Source organism: Anolis sagrei, chromosome 2 (assembly GCF_037176765.1).
Source record: "Anolis sagrei isolate rAnoSag1 chromosome 2, rAnoSag1.mat, whole genome shotgun sequence".
In the NCBI taxonomy this organism is placed as follows: domain Eukaryota; kingdom Metazoa; phylum Chordata; class Lepidosauria; order Squamata; family Dactyloidae; genus Anolis; species Anolis sagrei.
In genome coordinates, this window is record NC_090022.1 from 265,749,570 (window position 1) to 265,769,470 (window position 19,901).

Here is a 19,901-nt window from a genome sequence, read left to right on the forward strand (position 1 = left end):
AAACGTTTTTGAAAATTCGTTTTTTTTAATAATTGCTCCAGAATGGTTCGTTATCGTTTTGTAATTGAAAAAATTAACGAATTATTAACGAATTACGAATTAACGAAACGAAACCGCCCAGCCCTAGTTTTCACCCTTTCCTTAAATAAACTAACGTGCTGGTGGAAACACAAAGCAATGAACACAAGATACACCTCGTGGTATACATCATAGTTATTATGTTTCCATTGCCTTGCTGGACAAGTCTTTCCCTTCTGCAAATGCTAGAACTCATGATACAAGTGAGAAATGAAATCTATGTTATGGACCTGTTGGCTTTCCAAGTCACATTATTTTGGACTACACTTTACTTTCTCAAGGACTACTCCGGTGTTTAATTCATCATTTCAAAGACTGTAAATATTTTCTCAATACTTATCATTTGTTGTGAGAGTTCAAAAGAAATAGTGAAGATACTCACCGCCATCATGAGAAAAAGGAAGAGTGAATTTATAACTCTCAAGCCTCGAGAAAACTCTAGAGGGAAATTACTTAGTAGTATTTAGACTTATACCTTATGCATTTTCTTTGTGATATTTACGTGCAGTTTAAACCAATTTACACAGTTAATGTTAACACAGCTCTGTGTGGATAACAGTTTACAACTTGCGTTTTGTCATCTGCTGTTTTGCCAAGTGAATTCTTCAATCTTGTTGACCCATCAGTTGACTGGAATACCAAAAACCTCTTAATATTTGGATGCATTTTGTCATTACTGTTGCCATCTTTGCAGGCTTTCTGGGAATGTTCCATCTCTGAGCTTCAGCAGAGCAGGCACTTGATTTGAACTATTTTTTTATTTTTTTCACATTACTGGCAGGATGCTTCTTTTACAAGAGATGTTGTAGCATGACTGGAAAGCTAGCTCACTAATCACCAATGAAATGTAAAGAACACATAGCTTACCTGTTTTAGGTTCTCATGCACCCCATGCTTCATCTGGTGGTTGACATCCTATCTGGCTGTTATTAAAAGCAGATGTTGAATTAAGGGGATAGAATTGGCCCCATTTAGCCCGATGTGCAGAAGAGCCACAGGTATCATTCACACCAAAAAATATTAAGTTCTGTGTTGTGTAGTGAGACTCATTTAAAAAACAACAGTTACATGTAAGTAACTTGTCATATTTTGGTATTAATTTCCTGTTAAGAACAGCACTAAAATCTGAATAAAATTATAAACCTCTTAAAATATAATATCATCACATATTAATTGGCATGCTGCCCTTCTTTAAAATATTTAGTAATTAATTTAATTGCTTCTGTATTCCTGCTAAATGCCCTAATGGAACGCCTCATTTTGATAGAAATATTCATGTTTTCTTTGCCAAAGGAAAACCCTAAAACATTTGCCTTTTCCCATTATTTTACTTAACCAATTAGCTTTAAAAATCCAGATTAAAAAATTAGTTAGTCATAGTGGTTTCTGGCAGAAGTTGTGTTGACAAATTTGGATTTCTTTACTTCCTGAACACAAACTGTCACAAGATACAGCAAGAAAAGGCTGAGACATTTTCCCCTTAGCTAGCCATACCTAAAGTTTGCATCAGATCATTCTGACATGGTGGATCCTTGAAACATAATTTGACAAATATTTCAGGAAGGAATACTACCCTGAAAAAGATGTCGAATTTTGTGACATAAATTAATATGCATAATTTATATGTAAGAATAGTAAAATTTCACCATATATCTAAGTAAATGGAATAGAGATAATGGGAATGCTGAAGCGGTGGTTCCTCACTGGTGGGGATGAAGGCTGGAAGTTGTAATTTGGTGAAGCACTAACAGTCTTTGGCAGAGAGGGCTGAAGACCTTGTGAAACTACAACTCCCCTGACTCCATAGCACTGAATCATAGCTATTGTCAAAATGATATCAAACTGCAATAATGCTACAATGCAGGTGTATGTCTATTTATTTATTTACCACATTTATATGTGGTAAACCCCAAAGGGGACTCAGGGCAGCCTTGCAAAGGCAAGAATTCAATACCATATATTAATACATTGGTAAATAAACAAAAATGTTAAAATCAAACCCATTAAAAACATAGAAATAAAACATCAATTAAAATCACATGATCCAAATCATATTCCAGGTCCAATCCAAGTTGTCATTATATTAATTTGCAGTCTCATATTGCATTAGTCCTGTTACTGGCTGAAAGCCTGATCCCAGAATCATGTTTTCAGTTTTTTCCTGAAGGTCAGGATGGATGGGGCCGCTCTAATTTCACTGGAGAGGGAGTTCCATAGGTGAGGGGCCACCACTGAGAAGGCACTGTCTCTTGTCCCCACCAGTCGAATTTGTGAGGAGGGTAGGATCAAGAGCAAGGCCTCCTCCGACAATCTTAACCTCCGAGGTGGCTCATAGAAAGAGATCAAGTTTGCAGATGACATCAAATTGGGAGGGACAGCCAACACTCCAGAGCAGAATTCAAAACGATCTTAACAGATTAGAGAGATGGGCCAGAACTAATAAAATGAAGTTCAACAGTGACTTAGACAGAAAAAAATGAAATGCAAAGACACAGAATGGGGGACACGTGGCAATAGAGCGGTATTTGTGAAAAAGATCTTTTGATTCCTTGTGGACAACAAGTTAAACATGAGCCAACAATGTGATGCGGCGGCAAAGAAAGCCAAGGGATTTTGGCCTGCACCAATATGAGTTTAGTGTCTAGATCCAGGGAAGTCATGCTACCCCTCTATTCTGCCTTGTTTAGACCACACCTGGAATACTGTAGCGGCTTAAAGAGCTGGACATGTTTAGCCTCCAGAAGAGAAGGCTGAGAGAAGATAGGATAGCCACGTATAAATATGTGAGGGGAAGTCGTAGGGAGGTTTTCTGCTGCCCTGGAGACTAGGACGCGGAACAATGGCTTCACACTACAAGAAAGGAGATTCCATATGAATATTAGGAAAAACTTCCTGACTGTGAGAGCTGTTCAGCAGTGGAACTCTCTGCCTTGGAGTGTGGTGGAGGCTCCTTCTTTTGAAGCCTTTAAACAGAGGCTGGATGGCCATTTGTCAGGGGTGCTTTGAATGTGATTTTCTTGCTTCTTGGCAAGGGGTTGGACCAGATGGTCCATGAGGTCTCTTCCAACTCTATGATATGTTCGGACAGGTAAGCTGGGCTGGAATCGCTTAGGGCTTTATAGGCTAAAGCCATCATTTTGAATTGTGCTTGGAAGCAGACTGGTAGCCAGTGGAGCTGACAACTGGGGGAGTTGTGTGCTCATTGTATGCCCCTCCTGTGAGCAATGTGGCTGCCGCCCGTTGGAGCATTTGAGGCTTCCGAACAGTCTTCAAAGGCAGCCCCATGTAGAATGCATTGCAGTAGTCTATTCTCAATGTGACAGGAGCATGGACCACCGTGGCTAAGTCTGGTGCACAAGTTCTAATTGTGCAAAAGCTTCCCTGGCGACCGCTGAAACTTGGAGTTCCAGGCTCAGAAATGAGTCCAAGGTCAGTTCCAAGCTGTGAACCTGTATCTTCAGGAGGAGTGTAACCCCATCCAAAACAGGCTGTAACACCCCTGTTCGGGCTTACGACTGACTAGGAGTACCTCTGTCTTGTCTGGATGTCTAGGCAGTTAAACGTAATGGAAGGATGCATAGTTTTCCTGTGGGTTCCTTATCTATGAGTTGTGTTGGCAATGCAAAAATGGCTAGACAATTTTCTGTGCTTCTGTCTGTTTTTCCACAATCATGTTGAATTCTACTTAACATCTCCTAAAAGTATCAGCAAAGTAATATACAATGAACACTTGGTTACACACAATGTCACCTTTACAAAAGAACTGATCCTTTAGTGGTTCAACAAAAGAGGTCTAAATCATTTAAAAAGAGAAGAATTTCCCAATGGGTTCCCCTCACCCACTCCAGCTCCCGATCCCATCAGTTTCTATATTTTATTGTGACCTGCTTTGTAAACGGATGTTCAGATCTGTACAATGTAATGTCAAACTGCATTAAATCCGTGGCTATGATAGGTGCTCGTTATTCAAACTGTGTTTCTACTGGCATGTCTTATTTATGCTTCAGCTTCTTTAGAGATGTTTTAGATATATCGTTTCCTTTGCAAGATCTTGCACTTTTGAGCAATTCTATTTTTAAATGACCTTCAAAAAGTACTGTGGAAATTTATGGCTCGAAAGTATGAATGCAAGCCCAGCACTATTTTAATGCTAACATAAAATACTAACATTTATGCTCAACATAAAAAATTAATCGTTTTAACGGTTTGATATCTGTCATTCACTTGCTGGGTTTAATAGCTATCTCTAGTATATCAATATTTTGGGAGAACCACTGTTTTAGAGGCATAAGTACCCTAAAGGCACGACTTCCTTTTTCATTTTGGAAACTAGGCTGAGACCATACTCGGATGGGCATTGGCTATCAAACACCAGGTGCTGTAGGCTATATTTCAGGGGAAAGAACTGGAGAAAGCATTCCTGAGTATTGCACACTCATCAGTATTTCATCAGCTGTTGTATGAACAGTTGAAAATATTTTAGTTTGAGGTCAAGCAGCTCAGTATGGTACATTTCCTTTTTCCTTGGCCTGTGAATATGACTTCATATATGCACACAGAGAATGCATGATTCAGAAATAATACAGCTTGAAATCACTTTGATTGCCATGATACAGTGCTATGAAATCATGTGAGCTGAAGTTTTACAAGTGCATTCGCCTTCTCTGCCAAAGAGTCCCAGGATTCCATAGCACTGTACCATTGCAATTAAGTTTTATAAGGTCTTTAGCTTTCTCTGCTAAAGAGTGCTGGGGGCACAACAAACTAAAATTTCCAAGATTCCATGGCATTTAATCATGGCAGTAAAAGTGCTGTCAAACTGCATTAATTCTACAGGGTAGATGTAGAGTTGGAGTGGCAGTGGAGCCTAGATAAAATCATAGAATTATAGAGTTGAAAGAGACCCCGTGGGCCATCCAGTCCAATCCTCTGCTAAGAAAAAAAATTGCATCCTGGACAGATGGCCATCCAGCCTCTGTTTAACAGCCTCCAAAGAAGGAGCTTCCACCACACTCTGCACCAGAGAATTCCACTGCTGAATGGCTCTCGCAGCCAGGAAGTTCTTATTCATGTTTAGGTGAAATCTCCTTTCTTGAAGTTTGAAGCTATTGTTCCATGTCCTAGTCTCCAGGGCAGCAGAAAACAAGCTTGCTCCCTCTCCCCTATGACTTCTCCTCACATATTTATACATGGCTATCATGTCTCCTCTCAGCCTTCTCTTCTTCAGGGAAAACATGCCCAGCTCTTTAAACTGCTCTTCATAGGGCTTGTTCTCCAGACCCTTGATCATTTTAGTTGCCTTCCTCTGGACACATTCCAGCTTGCCAACGTCTTCTTTTAATTGAAGTGGCCAGAATTGGACACTGGGTGATTTCTGGTGTGGTCTGACCAAGTCAGAAAGGAGGGGTAGCATGACTTCCCTGGATTTAGACACTACATTCCTATTGATGCAGGCCAAAATCCCATTGGCTTTTTTAGCCGCCGCATCACATCGTTGGCTCATGTTTAACCTGTTGTCCACGAGGTAGTCCATCTTCATGGTGGATCACTGGCTCCTTCTCCCCATGAGTTTATGTAGCTTAGCACAGCCTTGGAGAGAAACAGGTAGTGGCAGTAAATGGTTTTAAATGACTCAGGTATTATTTTCACTCTGGTTGGGTGGAGTGCCAAGTGCCTGATCTTGTGTGCACTCAGAACTCCATTGTAGAGCAGCGCCTCCCCCCCCCCCCCAAGTGGTCTGTGGGAGCTAGCTACATGTTTTGTGTGTGTGTGTTTTCTTATATATTGGGTTCCTTGTCATTTGTCATAATTTTGAGGATGGTTGGGGGGACCCGGAAGTTGGTGTCATGGCGGCTGGCTGGACTTCAGAGGAGCTCCTCTGAGTCAACCTCTTGTTTAGGTCAGTGGAGGCGATTGGAGACCCCTACCTCCGGCCGGATAGAGTGCCGGAGCAACGCGAAACCCTCTAGATCCCAATCCGATGGTCTAGGAGTGGGCCCCCCTCAAGGGGACCGACCGGCAGACCCGGACGGGAGAGGGCAGCGGCTGGCGCAAGAGGCATCCCCACACAGGCAACTGTGGTCGGGGAACTACAGCCGTCCGAACACCGTGGCTTTTAAGGACGCTGGAGACTTTCACGGGGAAGGTGAGTTACTCAAAACCCCCCAAGCAAAGAAGGAGGGAAAAAGATTAAGCTATAGAGAATTTTCAAGACCGAGAGAAGAATAGAACAGTACGGGAATTTAAAGGAAAAGACAATACGGAAAAGAAAGCGGAGCAAGTGGAGAAAGAGCAGGCTAGGTGATAAGGAAAGTCTCGGAGCATACAACAAAAATATAAGAGAAACAAGAGAAACAAGAAATAAGAAAAAAGAGAAGTAATAAGAATCGTCAAACAGAGAAAGGGAAATTCAATCTATACATATATATATATATATACAAAGGGAAAAATAATAATAATAATAATAATAATAAATAAAAATAAAACGGATCCTAGTGACTTAACAATTGAAAAGTATACATAAGAAGGTGTGGTGACAGAGCCTGGAAATTATAACTAAGAAAAGTAGAAGACAAAAGTGCACTCACCCGCCATAGCGGCCTTGAAAACGCTAAAACAACCCTTCAGGGTAGCTTGAGTCTCTCCTCCCGAAAAACAAATAAAGATAAGATAAGACAGTCACGAGGCGCACTCCCCCCGCAGAGGCAGCAAGGAACAGAGCACCCGGATAGATAAGAAAGTAACTAAGCACGCGTGAGGCACCCTGGGAAGGGAGAAGGCGGAAGTGGTCCAACCACAAAGCGCGCTCCCCATAAAGAAAGACTCAAACCACGCGGTGCTCCAGCCGGGAGAAGGCGGAAGTGGTGCAACCACAAAGCGCGCCCCCCATAAAGCAGACTTGAACCACGCGGTGCTCCAACTGGGAGAAGGCGGAAGTGGTGCAACCACAAAGCGCGCTCCCCACAAGAAAGAATAAAAAGTTTAACGTTACTCTAAAGGGGTGGAGAAGGCGGAAGTGACGGACAAGAAGGGAGCGAGACAGAAGAAAAGAACTGAAAAGAAGAACACAGAGAGGTAAGAAAGGAATTTTGAACGTTGAAACTAAATGAATTTTGAAACCAAGCAATAAGCTGAGAAACAAATAACGGAGGAAAAGTCATAAATACACATACATAAATATCAACGAATAATAACAACAATAATATAAATAAAAAAAAATAAAAAAAATAAAAAAATAAAAAAATAAAAAAATAAAATAAAATTCAAATAAATAATAATAACAAAACTAAATAAATAAATAAAAAAAAATCAAATAAAATAAGATATATCAGCCCAAGCTATACAACTGACAGAAGTCGTTTTCGGCACTTAAATCCATCTAACGAACTGATCAATTGCAGAAAACCCAAAACCACGATAGCAAAACTTACAAGAAGATTTCGAATTTGGCTCAATATGGCAACCCTAAACACGGCAACCCCCAAAACCAAACCGGAAAAAACAGAGAAAAATGACAAAACAGAACAAGCTGAACAAAGAAGAGGATCGGTCTCGGGTAACCCAACAGGGAAAGAAATTCTAAAAGAAATACAGAAAATTCTTGAGCAACAGGCGGCATATCAAGCAAAGCAAGACGCATACCAAAAAACAGCGGAAGACCAAAGAAAGAGATTAAAGAACGATATAACAGAGGAAATGGCCAAAATGAGAATGGAGATAACCAACGAACTAGGAGAGATGAAAAAAGAAATGGACGCTATGAGACAAGAGATGAGAAAGAACCAGACGGAGATGGCAAACTTAGAAAAAAAACAAGAAAAGATAAAAGACAAACTAGAAGAAATAGAAATAAGAGAAGAAAGACTGGAAGCAAGACAAGAGCAGGCTGAACAAAAAGAACTAGAATATTACTTAAGGTTTCGTAACATAAAAGAAGAGGCACAAGAAAATCTACGACAAATAATAACTTCAATAACAGCAGAATTACTGGAAATTTCTGAAGAAGACGCAGCAACCAATATTGACAGGTCATACAGGATAACAACAACATATGCAAAGAAACATAAAGTGGAGCGAGATGTAATAGTGCAATTTGGAAGAAAATATATTCGAGACGAAATTCTTAAGAAAAGTGCCAAAACCCCGCCCTACTTCAAAGACAAAAGAATAATTATCCTGAAAGAATACACGCAACTAACACTTCAGAAGAGGAAAAAATACAAGGATTTGGCTGATGAACTCAAAAGGCAACACATCAGATTTAGGTGGGAAAAAGGCGAAGGCCTAATGACAACATACAAAAACGAAAAAATTTGGATAACCTCAGAAGAAAAGGCAGCAGTCTTCCTACAAACAATACAAAGAAACAAAAAAGATGAGGACCAAGAATACGAATACATACCAGGACAAAAAATGCAAGTCAAAAGATCGAGGACAGAATCTCCAGAAAAACCAGAAGCAATCCCATGTACGTCGTCATCAATTGCAAGATTGGAAAAGGTAATGGAAAGACAAGAGGAAGATGGAAAGGACAATCAAGTGCTATAGTCAAAACATCAACGGTTTGAACTCGCCGTGCAAGAGACGGCGAGTTTTCAACAGGATTAAATTAGGAAAATATGACTTGGTTGCCTTACAAGAAATTCATATTGCACAAAAGCACGCCGCACACACAATTCAAAAACAAATAGGCAAAGAATTCACCTCACTAGCACACGAAAAGAAGAGAGGAGTAATCCTATATGCGAACCCAATATTCGACCCACAATTTGCGTTCAAAGATGAGGAAGGAAGGATAATTGGAATAACAATAACCACTGACAATCAAAAAACCTTAGTGTGCAACATATACGCACCGAACGGTCCTAAATCAAAATTTATACAAAAGCTCAATAGTCTAATCAAAATGACAGAATATGAACACTTAATCATAATGGGTGATTTCAACGGGATCATAAGCAGCAAAGAAGATAGAAAATCGGAAAATAGAAGTCAGAAAACCACAAAAACAAACCTATTACCTCAGACAATGATAAACATGCTAAAAGAACTAGACTTAGTAGACGCATGGAGAGTCCACCACCCAGGCGAAAAGGATTTCACCTTTTTCTCCGGAAGACACAGAAGCTGGACGAGAATAGACATGGTGTGGAACTCATTCTCGCTATCGCCCAAAATAGATAAAATTGAGATACTCACCAGGAAAGACTCAGACCATAGCCCACTAGAGGTAATTTATAACCAAAAAAGAAGACAAAATACATGGCGTCTGAATGACACTCTATTGAAAGATCAAGAAACACAGCAAATCCTCAGAACACATCTAATTAACTACTTTGCATCCAACGAAACAGACGACATAGATATGCAAACAATTTGGGACGCGGGAAAGGCAGTGATGCGCGGAATGTGTATACAGCAAACAGCAATAAAAAACAAGAAACGAAACGCGCAGATCCAAAAGATAACAATAAAACTAGACGAAGCGGAAAGAAAACTGAAAATAACCCCGAACAACTCGGATCTGAACCTCGAAATAGCAAGACTACAAAAAATGAGAATAGAAATGGAAACAGAAATGATTGCAAAAAAATTAAAATTTGTCAAACAATCACACTTCTACAACGCGAATAAAATTGGAACATGGCTCGCACGAAGAATTGGGAAAAAGAAGCAAAAACAATTCATCACAAAGATCACCACAAAAGATAAAGAATATACCACAGACAAAGATATAATAAAACAATTCAACGACTATTATGGCAAACTGTACTCAAGCGAACAACCCCGGATGGATGACATCACTGAATACCTAAGCAAACAAAAACTGGAAAGAATCTCGGAAAAACATAGAGAGAACCTAAACAAAGAATTTACAAATCAGGAAATACAAAATGCGATTAAAAAACTTGACGTCTCCAAAACGCCAGGACCAGACGGATTCTCGGCCCTGTATTACAAAACATTTGAGAAAGAATTACTACCCAAACTGAAAAAACTCATGAATCAAGCAAGAGAATCCAAAAAGATCCCAAGTTCGTGGCAGCAAGCAAAAATTATAATGATACATAAAGAAGGTACAGACAACACAGACGTAAAGAACTACCGCCCGATTTCGCTGCTTAACGTGGACTACAAAATATACGCAAGCATAATTGCTGAACGCTTAAAGGAATTCCTCAAAGACTGGATACAAGAAGAACAGGCAGGCTTTCTTCCGCACCGCCAAATTAAAGACAACATAAGAACGGTCGTCAATATAATCGAATACTATGAAAAAAATGTAGGTAAAGAATGCGCACTACTCTCGCTAGACGCGGAAAAAGCATTCGACCGAATAAACTGGGAGTTCTTTCAAGCCCTACTTAAAGAATTAGATATGGGATATTATTTCATCAACACAATCGAGTCAATATATAACAGACAAGAAGCCAAAATTAGCATAAACGGAAACACTACAGAAAACATACAGATCTCAAGAGGAACGCGACAAGGGTGCCCACTATCGCCCCTACTTTTCATAATGTCCCTGGAAATACTATTAAATAATATAAGAAATGACAATAGACTAAAAGGTGCTAAAATAAGAAAACACTCCTACAAGATGAGAGCCTACGCGGACGATATTCTGTGTATAATTGAAGATCCCATAGAAAATTCGGAGCTCTGGCTAAGCACAATTGAAGAATTCGGCACACTAGCAGGACTAATTATAAACAAAAAGAAAACAAAATGGCTGACAAAAAACATCTCTAAAGAGAGACAAAAAATACTGGAAGAAAGTAGCGGGATACAAACAACAGAAAAAATAAAATACCTAGGCATTACTCTTACGGCAAAAAATTCACATTTACTTAAAAATAATTACGACAAAAAATGGCAAGAAATCCTGAAAGATTTAACGAATTGGAAACACCTCAATCTCTCCTTATTGGGAAGAATCTCGGCCATTAAAATGGTAATTTTACCGAAACTTCTCTTCTTGTTCCAAGTCATCCCAATAATCAGGAACACCCAAACAATAAAAAATTGGAACAAAGAAATCTCTAAATTCATATGGCGGGGAAAAAAACCGAGAATAAAATATACCAGCATGATCGAAAACAAGGAACAAGGCGGCTTGGGACTACCAGACCTTCAATCCTACCACGACGCATGCGGACTGCTCTGGCTAAGGGATTGGGCGAATATCAACAATCCAAAAAGTTTGGCACTAGAAGGACACGACCTACGCAGTGGATGGCACTCGTACCTATGGTACAATAAGAAGAAAATAGAAAAAAACTTCGGCAACCACTTCGTACGGTCATCGCTCATCATAATTTGGGAAAAATATAAAAACAAACTCTACCAAAAGACCCCCCTATGGATTTCTCCGTTGGAGGCAATCCAAAGACGAGAGCTAGGCTGGGAAACATGGCCCAGGTATAAAGATATCTTAAAGAAGGAAAGAGATGGATACAAACTCAAAACATTAGAAGATATAAGAGCAACCTATAGTGAAATTACATGGTTTCAACACAGACAAATAACCGAGATATTCAACAAAGACAAAAAGATAGGCTTTGATGACAAGGGGAATCAATGGGAAAAGATACTGACAACGGCAAACAAAGGAATTACAAAGATGTATAAAACCCTATTGAGTTGGAAAACGGGCGGAAAGAGCATTGACGGATATATAGAAAAGTGGACAAGCAACCTGGGCCGACAAATTGAAAAAGCGGAATGGACAAAAATATGGAAGATGAAACTAAAATGGACTAACTCCTATAGTTTAAAGGAGAACTGGATAAAGATGATGTTCCAATGGTATTTAACACCAAACAAACTAGCTAAGTTCTACAAAAATGTTGACGAAAAGTGCTGGAAGTGTAAAGAGAAGAAGGGAACATTTATACACCTCTGGTGGACGTGCGAGAAATCCAAAAAATTCTGGGCGGAGATCCACAGAGAAACAACCAAAATACTGGATATACAAATTGAAAAGAAAGCGGAATACTACCTATTGGGAATACTGGACTTTGAAATGGATAAAAATAAAGACAGACTACTATTCCATATGGCTACCGCAGCAAGGCTAGTTCTAGCAAGTAAATGGAAGAACGAGGAAACCCCCAAACTAGAAGACTGGAGACTTAAGCTGATGGACATAATGAACATGGATACCCTCACACAATACGTCAGAACAAAATATCCTACGAAAGAACACAAAACCGACTGGTCTCCAATAAGAAGATATATTGAAGAAAACTAAGATCACAAGAGGAACCAGATGACTCAAGATATTAGAACATAAAAGACAAGTAAAGACGACAACACACTCACCAACTAACTGAGGGGGGAACTAATGAGTACATAAAGTAGATTAAGAAATACTAACCCACTCCACGTCCCACCTCCCCATCACATGCACTACCCTCCTTCCCCTACTCTTATTAGACAAGGGTCTCCCCATCCCTCCCCCTCCCCCCTTTTCCACCCCTCGACCATAGTAAACAGGGCCTTCCAAACCCCCTTCCCCTCCCCCCTAACCCCCCCCCACCCCAGCTTTTAAAATATCAGTGCTATGTCAATGATCAACACCTTATTGATGTACAGAAATCAAAAATCGCAATAAAAATTATTTAACATAATTTTGAGGATGGTTGGCATGGGTCTTGAATCCAGGACATCTATTACACGGGTCTCTGTCGCGAATAATAAGGTTCCCATTTGAGATTCCGGGGCTATGGCATGCTATTGGTGTGACTCAGCTTGATAGGAGGAATACGTGGGAGGCATCCACCTAGATGGATCCATCCTGTCATCTCAAAAGTTTAAGGAAGTGGGCTGGAGAGCTGGTTTCATCAATCAACAGGGGGCTTAGTCAGTCCTAGATCTGGACCCATGCAGGGCCAAACAACCGTAGTAATTAATAAAAGTTCTGTCCTCTCTCTTAAGTGTGGAATGTTATTTTGACAAAGCAGTTCTTGCCCCTGAACATACAAATGATTTTTATTTGCATAACATCCATTATGAATCTAAGCTGTTAAACATTACATTTTGTAATGATTCTAAATTCAATATACAAATATGCATAACTTTCTTTTCACTTCACGGGCCCTCTGCCATTTAATTTAACTGATTGATTAAAAAGAGCAGAATTCTAATAGCTATGCTAATCCTCTTAAAGGAAACAAAGAGGAGGTGAAGTGATACTTCTTTTAGATTAATTATTATGTTCCAAAGAAGAGAAGCACATTTATGCATTCAAAGGAAATGTCAAAATACTTAATGTTTTATGCTCAGCTTCATATTACCATAGAAAATACAAAGAGTGATCTTAAAAAGGGGTGTGTGCGGTGATGATTTAAAGGTTAAACAAACAAACAGAAAAATTAAAGTTTCCGACATTACAAATCATCTGAGCCAGGTGGACAAATTAGACTGTACAAGTTCCTTGCCTTAGGAATACATTTAAATTTTATAGTGATGTTAATGAGCCTATTAGATACTACTTCTGGGGAAAAACAAGGAGTAAGGTTGGCGGGAAAGCTAGGCCCCTTCCACACAGCTGTATAAAATCCACATTGGACTCAGTGTGGGTGCAAATAATCCAGTTTAAAGCTGATATTGTGGATTATCTGGCTTGATGTTCCATGTTATATGGCTGTGTGGAAGGGCCCCTAGAAAGAAAAGATCAGGGTATGGTCCACAGGAGGGGAAAAGCGTGTGGGGGAAGAAATGACAATGGATACATCAGAAAGATTAGAAGTGACATGTGAAAGTCACTGAAGGGGAAGAATAGAAACAAAATCTGTCAGGGGTGCTTTGAATGCGATTTTCCTGGTTCTTGGAAGGGGGTTGGACTGAATGGCCCACAAGGTCTCTTCCAACTCTATGATTCTATGATCACATTCTAGTATTGCTACTATTCAGCTATTATTTCTGATTTATTTCTTTGTTCCACTGCAGTTCTGACATTCCAGCAGGCATGTGGTATGACTGGGCAAGTTTCTCCTTTCTCTTTTTTACTTCTCTGACATCACAACCTCACATTGCTTTATTCTCCAAGTTTATGTTATTTTAAAACTTTTGTTTTGCCATAATAGCAGCATTGTGCTACCATGGGCGACTTGCCAACATGCTGCAATAAAGCAATTGTGGCAGAACCCACCATTTGTGAAAAACACTGAACCTGAGTGATTGTGCAATTGCAGCATAAAAAGAAGAAAAAATAACAGCCAGCAAGATCATGTAGAAGAGTGATTGTGAGAACATGCATCATTGAAGCAGCACAATTGCCTGTTGGAGAGAATGTATGAAAGTATTGTTTCTATACATATGTTTCCATTTACATAAACAACTATGAGATAAAGGCTGGTGTCATAAAACCCTCATATCATCAGATGGTGATGTAAATATTCTATCCCCTCCCTCTTATTGTTAGAATGGTAGCATGCTTGCTGGTTCAGGAATTATATGAATCCAAATTAAACCAGTAATTTAATTTGCTTTTTCTTTTTTTCTTGGTGAATTACTTTTATTTGTGAGTTTTTCGGGCTATGTGGCTATGTTACAGAAGCATTCTCTCCTGATGTTTCACCTGCATCTATGGCTTCCAACAGACCTCAGGGGTTGTGAGGTCTGTTGGAAACTAGGAAAATGGGGTTTATATATCTGTGGAATGTCCGACATGGTAGTTGTTCGAGGGTTGTTTATTTGAATCACTGTACTCTGTTTGCTTGAAACAACTTCTATTTACACTCACTCCAACAATGTAGATTATTATTCTAGCAGCGAATGGCAAGCAAGAGCATAGGAGAGCAAACACATGAACTTGTCACAGCTTTTGGTGGAAAATAGCCACATGTTTCCACAAAAAGCTGTAACATCTTTGAAATGAAATCTGTATGTGCTTGTCCTGGTATGAAGCAATTGATCTGGGAACACTCCTATTATCTGATATACTAAGTCCCTTTGAATGCCTGACAGGTGGCAATCCTGGCGTAATATCTGTAAGAAGCATATGGTTGCTCATCACTGTGCAATTTTCTTGCCATCTAGGGCCAAGTCCAACTGGACCTGCTCTAGTAGTTTGCATCCCAAAGGTCCCTTAAGGGGACCACTACCACCAATAAGAGAAAAGTCAGAATGTAGGCTCTGTCTCCTTAAAATTATATCTCATCCTATGCCATGCTGCTCAAATTGTGATATATAAGCAGCTAACAAATCAGATAAACTCTTTGCATGCTAAGTAAACCTTATAAAACAAGTTTGAAACTGAATTGGTGGGGTGCTGATCAAACACTGACTGCCAAAGGATTACCAAGGGTTTCTTTCTGTCCTCAGACTTCAGTGGGGAAAGCCAACACACTCATCTCAGCCACCAATTGGCTGTATATCCAGTTAAATACACTCGGAGAAAAAATGATGGTTTCCTGCAATTCATGCCACCCACATTCTCACAACATGCCATCCATTTAGTTAGTGGATTCCACCGACTAATCTAACACAAAAGAATAACAACACACATAAAAGTTATAACAATTTCTTAAATATTAGTAAGCATAAAATATTTTATTGTTACTCACATCATGTGCAGTTTTGTATTTCGTATGCAGTTTGTAATCAACTCATAAGGTTCACAATTAGAAAAGTTATGCCCTCATTAGTTCCCATTGTTCCATTCCTGCTTTTGATTAATGACTTTAGTATTGAAGTATCTGTTCCATTCATGTAGATTCCCTGTGCAGGATAGAGCCAAGATTATGAAAACAGATTGGCAAGTATTTGCCCATGTAGAAGATGACAGAACTGAGTAACCAGAATGCAAGGTGGGGTCGGACCAACAATAATGCTCTTGTTCTCCTATTCACATGGTTATCATTGTGTCAAGGGTAAACACATGGACAGGGTTTAACATCAACTTATACATGTCATATGTAATGATCCCATTTTATAAATGTTGAGACTCCAAGGTATGTCAAGTTTAAGAGGTTCATATTATCATGGGATAGATTTTCTGTTGTTCTAATGTAATTTTTAATCTTTATTCATTAAGAAACACTTCTGAACCTCAGGCCCTAAGCTTCATTAACTTAAGTCTGTGCATAAATCTGACATAGAAGTTAATCAAGTCTTGACTGTTGGTAAGAAAGAATTACACATCTCAGGTCTGTGTTTTGGCATTCCTGCTGCCCATCTTCTGAAGTCGCATTCTCGTTGGCTCAGTCATCACTAGTGGTTCTTGGATAATAGTGGCTGGATATTTTTCCCCTAGCAGTTCAACTTCCAGCTTCTGCCCAACTTTGCTGAGTTCCACAGGGACGTACGCAAAAGCCAAACTTTGGCGAGTCCTATAGCTGTAACATCCAGACGTGGTGTTGCCAATAACCTGAAAGTTATGCAGATATCAACACTTTTCAGTGTATGAAAGCCTACACAATTGGTGCAATTTGTGGAAATAAATACATAACCTCTAATAAAATCAAAGATATGACTGTGCAGCAAGATTTAATTTGATATGTTTAGCTCTATCAACAACAAGAACAAAAAACCAGGAAGATCTTAGCACAGAAAATAGATGGTGACATGCCTTTTCACTAAATCAGCTGTGCCCCAGAAAACACATGGCACACATATCTTCTGTACTTGAGGACCAATCATGATTCACTGTAATTGGATAATCTATCTTGCAAACATAGACAATTAGTGTCAGGATGTGTAAATTACCTTGCATTTCTTAAGTGATAACAGGATTCAGACCTCTGGCCTAAGCATATGTGTGTTGTGCCACTGTAACTAGTGTATGGAAGCTGATGCAATAAGGGAGGTATAAAAGTTGTGTTCTCCCTGATAAGCGTGGATGAGGGATGGATAGTGGTTGTTGGAGAGAGTTGTTGTTGAGTGGAGAGTGGAGAGTGGAGAGTGGAGAGTGGAGAGTGGAGAGTGGAGAGTGGAGAGTAGAACTCTAAAGTTTGTATACATTGTATATGCTGTATATATTCCTGAAACTAAAGAAAAGAAAAGCATCCCTGCATATTTTTTTGAAATAACAACTGTGTCTGTGCCTTCTACACCTATCTGTGGGTATCTGGTTTCCTAACAGGAATTTTTAGAGTCCCTTCCACACTATCCATTGTTTTATTATTGTATAAAACCTATGATGGTAGTATGTTCCCCAATTGCTACATACAGCTTTTAGAATTTTCCCCTCTCCATATACAAACCATTCAGCTACACCATTAAATTACACTGTAACAAGAGTCTTGTTACAGTTGTAATTGACAGCTGTTAATTTGGAGATTTGAAGATATATATACAGTCCCATCTCCTTAAAAAAATTTGACTAAAGAAGTTTCACAAAATATATTATTCAACTTAAACAGGTACTTGATTTTGAATAAATATACCAAGATGTGGAATGCAAATGGATGTGGTATGAATTGTGGATCCTTTGTCCTGTGAGGGCCAACAAAGGACTATATGGAAAATGATTGACAGGCACACATTTCAGAGGGATAGGCTTTTAATCCGTTGCAACAAACGCTTTCAAATTCTAGTCCCAAATAGAGTACACCCATGAAAATCAGTGAAATTCAAATAAGTGGTGGTTCTAGATATCACTAAGTCCCCCAGAGCAATTTTATAGTATGTTTTAATTGGAAGCCCAAGGCAGCGACTATTTCAGATAAGTGCATGATTAAAGGTGTCTCAGTTGAATCTTTAGCAGCTATCCTTTTTTCCAAAACAAGCCAAATCTTTCAAAATCAAATTATCACAAGGACAGAAAGTGAAGTAAAATCTTCTGAACAGGGGCACTGACAGCAAAACAGATACCACAGAGGTACTAGCCCTTGCCTATGCTATCCAAAAATAGACAGATATTTGGTTGGAATTACACTTAAAAATGTACCTGTTCTGGCTTACATACAAATTCAGCTTAAGACCAAACCTTCAGAACCTATCTTGTTCATAACTTGGGGGCTGTCTGTATATCCATATCATCTTTCTTTCATGAGAAGACAGAATGCGCTCACAACCCTGCCCTTCCTTGCTTCAGTATTCTGAAATAAAATATCTGCTACTTGCCTTGTTGTTATACCAGACACTCTCATTTCCTTCTGGATCAACATTATCTGTTTTCAAGGTGAGATACACAAGCTGCCGTTCAAGCCCTTTCTCTTTCATCTCTTTCAGTGCTTGCTTTCCTATGAAGTCTGCTGGCTGGGAAAAGGGAAAAAAGGTAACGATGACAAATGATTAGTGAGACTTTGTGACAAGGTTATAGATGCAGGCTTTTAAATGTGTCTTCACTTGTTGTCCTGTCAATTAAGCTTTGGACAAAAGTACAAATTAAATCAAGCCTTTGCATTTCATGAATGTTATTTCATCTTATCCACAAAGTGAGCGTGTTAATCTAACTCACCTCATATGTTTTTACATCTGTGTGACCTTTAGGATTTATACATTCCAATTTGATTTTTTAAAAGAGATTGTACTTAAAAGGACCTCTGCAGTTTTCTCTTAGCTTTTTATTTGGAAAGTGGCTGTAAAGTCACTTAGACAAAACTGTGAAAAGAATGCAATGATGCAACCATGTATCAATGGGTGATTGTGTTCCTGAATTTACAGAGGAAACAGTAAACTGTGGGTAACAGAAAAACCCTATTGAAATGAAAGACTTCTACCAGAGGTTAGCATTAAGACACTCAAAAGGGGAAAAAAAAACATTTCCGGAGAACACATATTTTGTGGGATGCTGGTAGACGGAACTACCCATTGTGTCACCATGAGCTCCTGGTATCATACTGTACTTCTTTTAAAAGATTTTTCCTAATAAGCTCTTTGGAATGGACTATAATAATTGTAACAAATCATAGGAACTAAAGGGGAAACTGCATGTTGAAATTCCCAGATTTTGCCTCTACTATCTCCTCCATAGATGTGTGTGTGGTCCAGATGGTGTTGAACTGCAACTCCTGTTGGCTATGCTTTCTGAGGCTACTGAGAATTTCAGTCTAACAACTAGAAGATCATAGAATTCATGATGGGAAAGGATCCCAGGAACTGGTAAGAAAAATGGCTCTCTTGAATCCAAAGGAAACCATTTTCCGCTGATGAGGTGAGTACTGAGTTGGATGGACTAATGATCAGATAAAGGTAGCTTCTTATTGCCACAGGTGTTAAACAGAGATGTGCTATTGCCCCTATCTTATTCTCCTTCCTCATCACTATGATACCACACGTTTTGATGGGAAGGTTCCTGTGCAGGTACAGCTGTACCAGGAGCTCCAATGTTGTTTGCTTTGCATTGAATGTTTGTTGTAGTCCTGCAGATAGGTGACTTCTTTTGGCTGCAATCATAGGGCAAGCCACCTGTCAATTATAGTTAGGTTCCCTGGTCCCACCCCCTTTTTAGGTTTTTGGAGGGAATAGGAGCCTTTTTGGGTCAGGCCACACAGAGAAGCCTTTCATGCAGGACATAATACCAAGAGCTCCTGAAGAAAGCTTCGTCTTCTCCGGCTTGGCCGGGGAGATATACAGCCTACAGCTTGACCAGGATTATTCAGCCCTGCAGCTCCTTCGCTGAGGGACTTCAGTCAGCCATCACTGAAACCTGAACTCTCTTTTCCCTGGAAGTCTACAAAGCTCTGCTTGGTAAAGGTCACTCGCAGAAGCCAGAAGCAGTTCATACCGGATGCAGGGACTCCACACCAACAGAGGCAAAGACAGACTGCCCAGATTAGAAGTTAAGGATTTCCCTATTAGCTAAAATACAGTTTATGAAGATAGTGCCTGTTCCCTGTGGACAAGATTGAAAGAGAGCCAATAGACTA

The 19,901-nt window shown here is 39.5% G+C and overlaps 1 protein-coding gene across 1 annotated transcript in view; it reads right to left on the minus strand.

Moving 5' to 3' along the window:
* Positions 1-15,618: 15,618 nt before the first annotated feature.
* Positions 15,619-19,901, minus strand: part of DMGDH (dimethylglycine dehydrogenase) — a 43,421-nt gene continuing 39,138 nt past the window's right edge. Inside the window, exons 15-16 of the mRNA XM_060761615.2 lie at positions 18,154-18,288; positions 15,619-16,456 (exon numbers count right to left, since the gene is read on the minus strand). Coding sequence (XP_060617598.2) covers positions 16,232-16,456; positions 18,154-18,288 — 360 coding nt within the window. The 3' untranslated portion in view covers positions 15,619-16,231. The remainder of the gene's footprint in view (positions 16,457-18,153; positions 18,289-19,901) is intronic.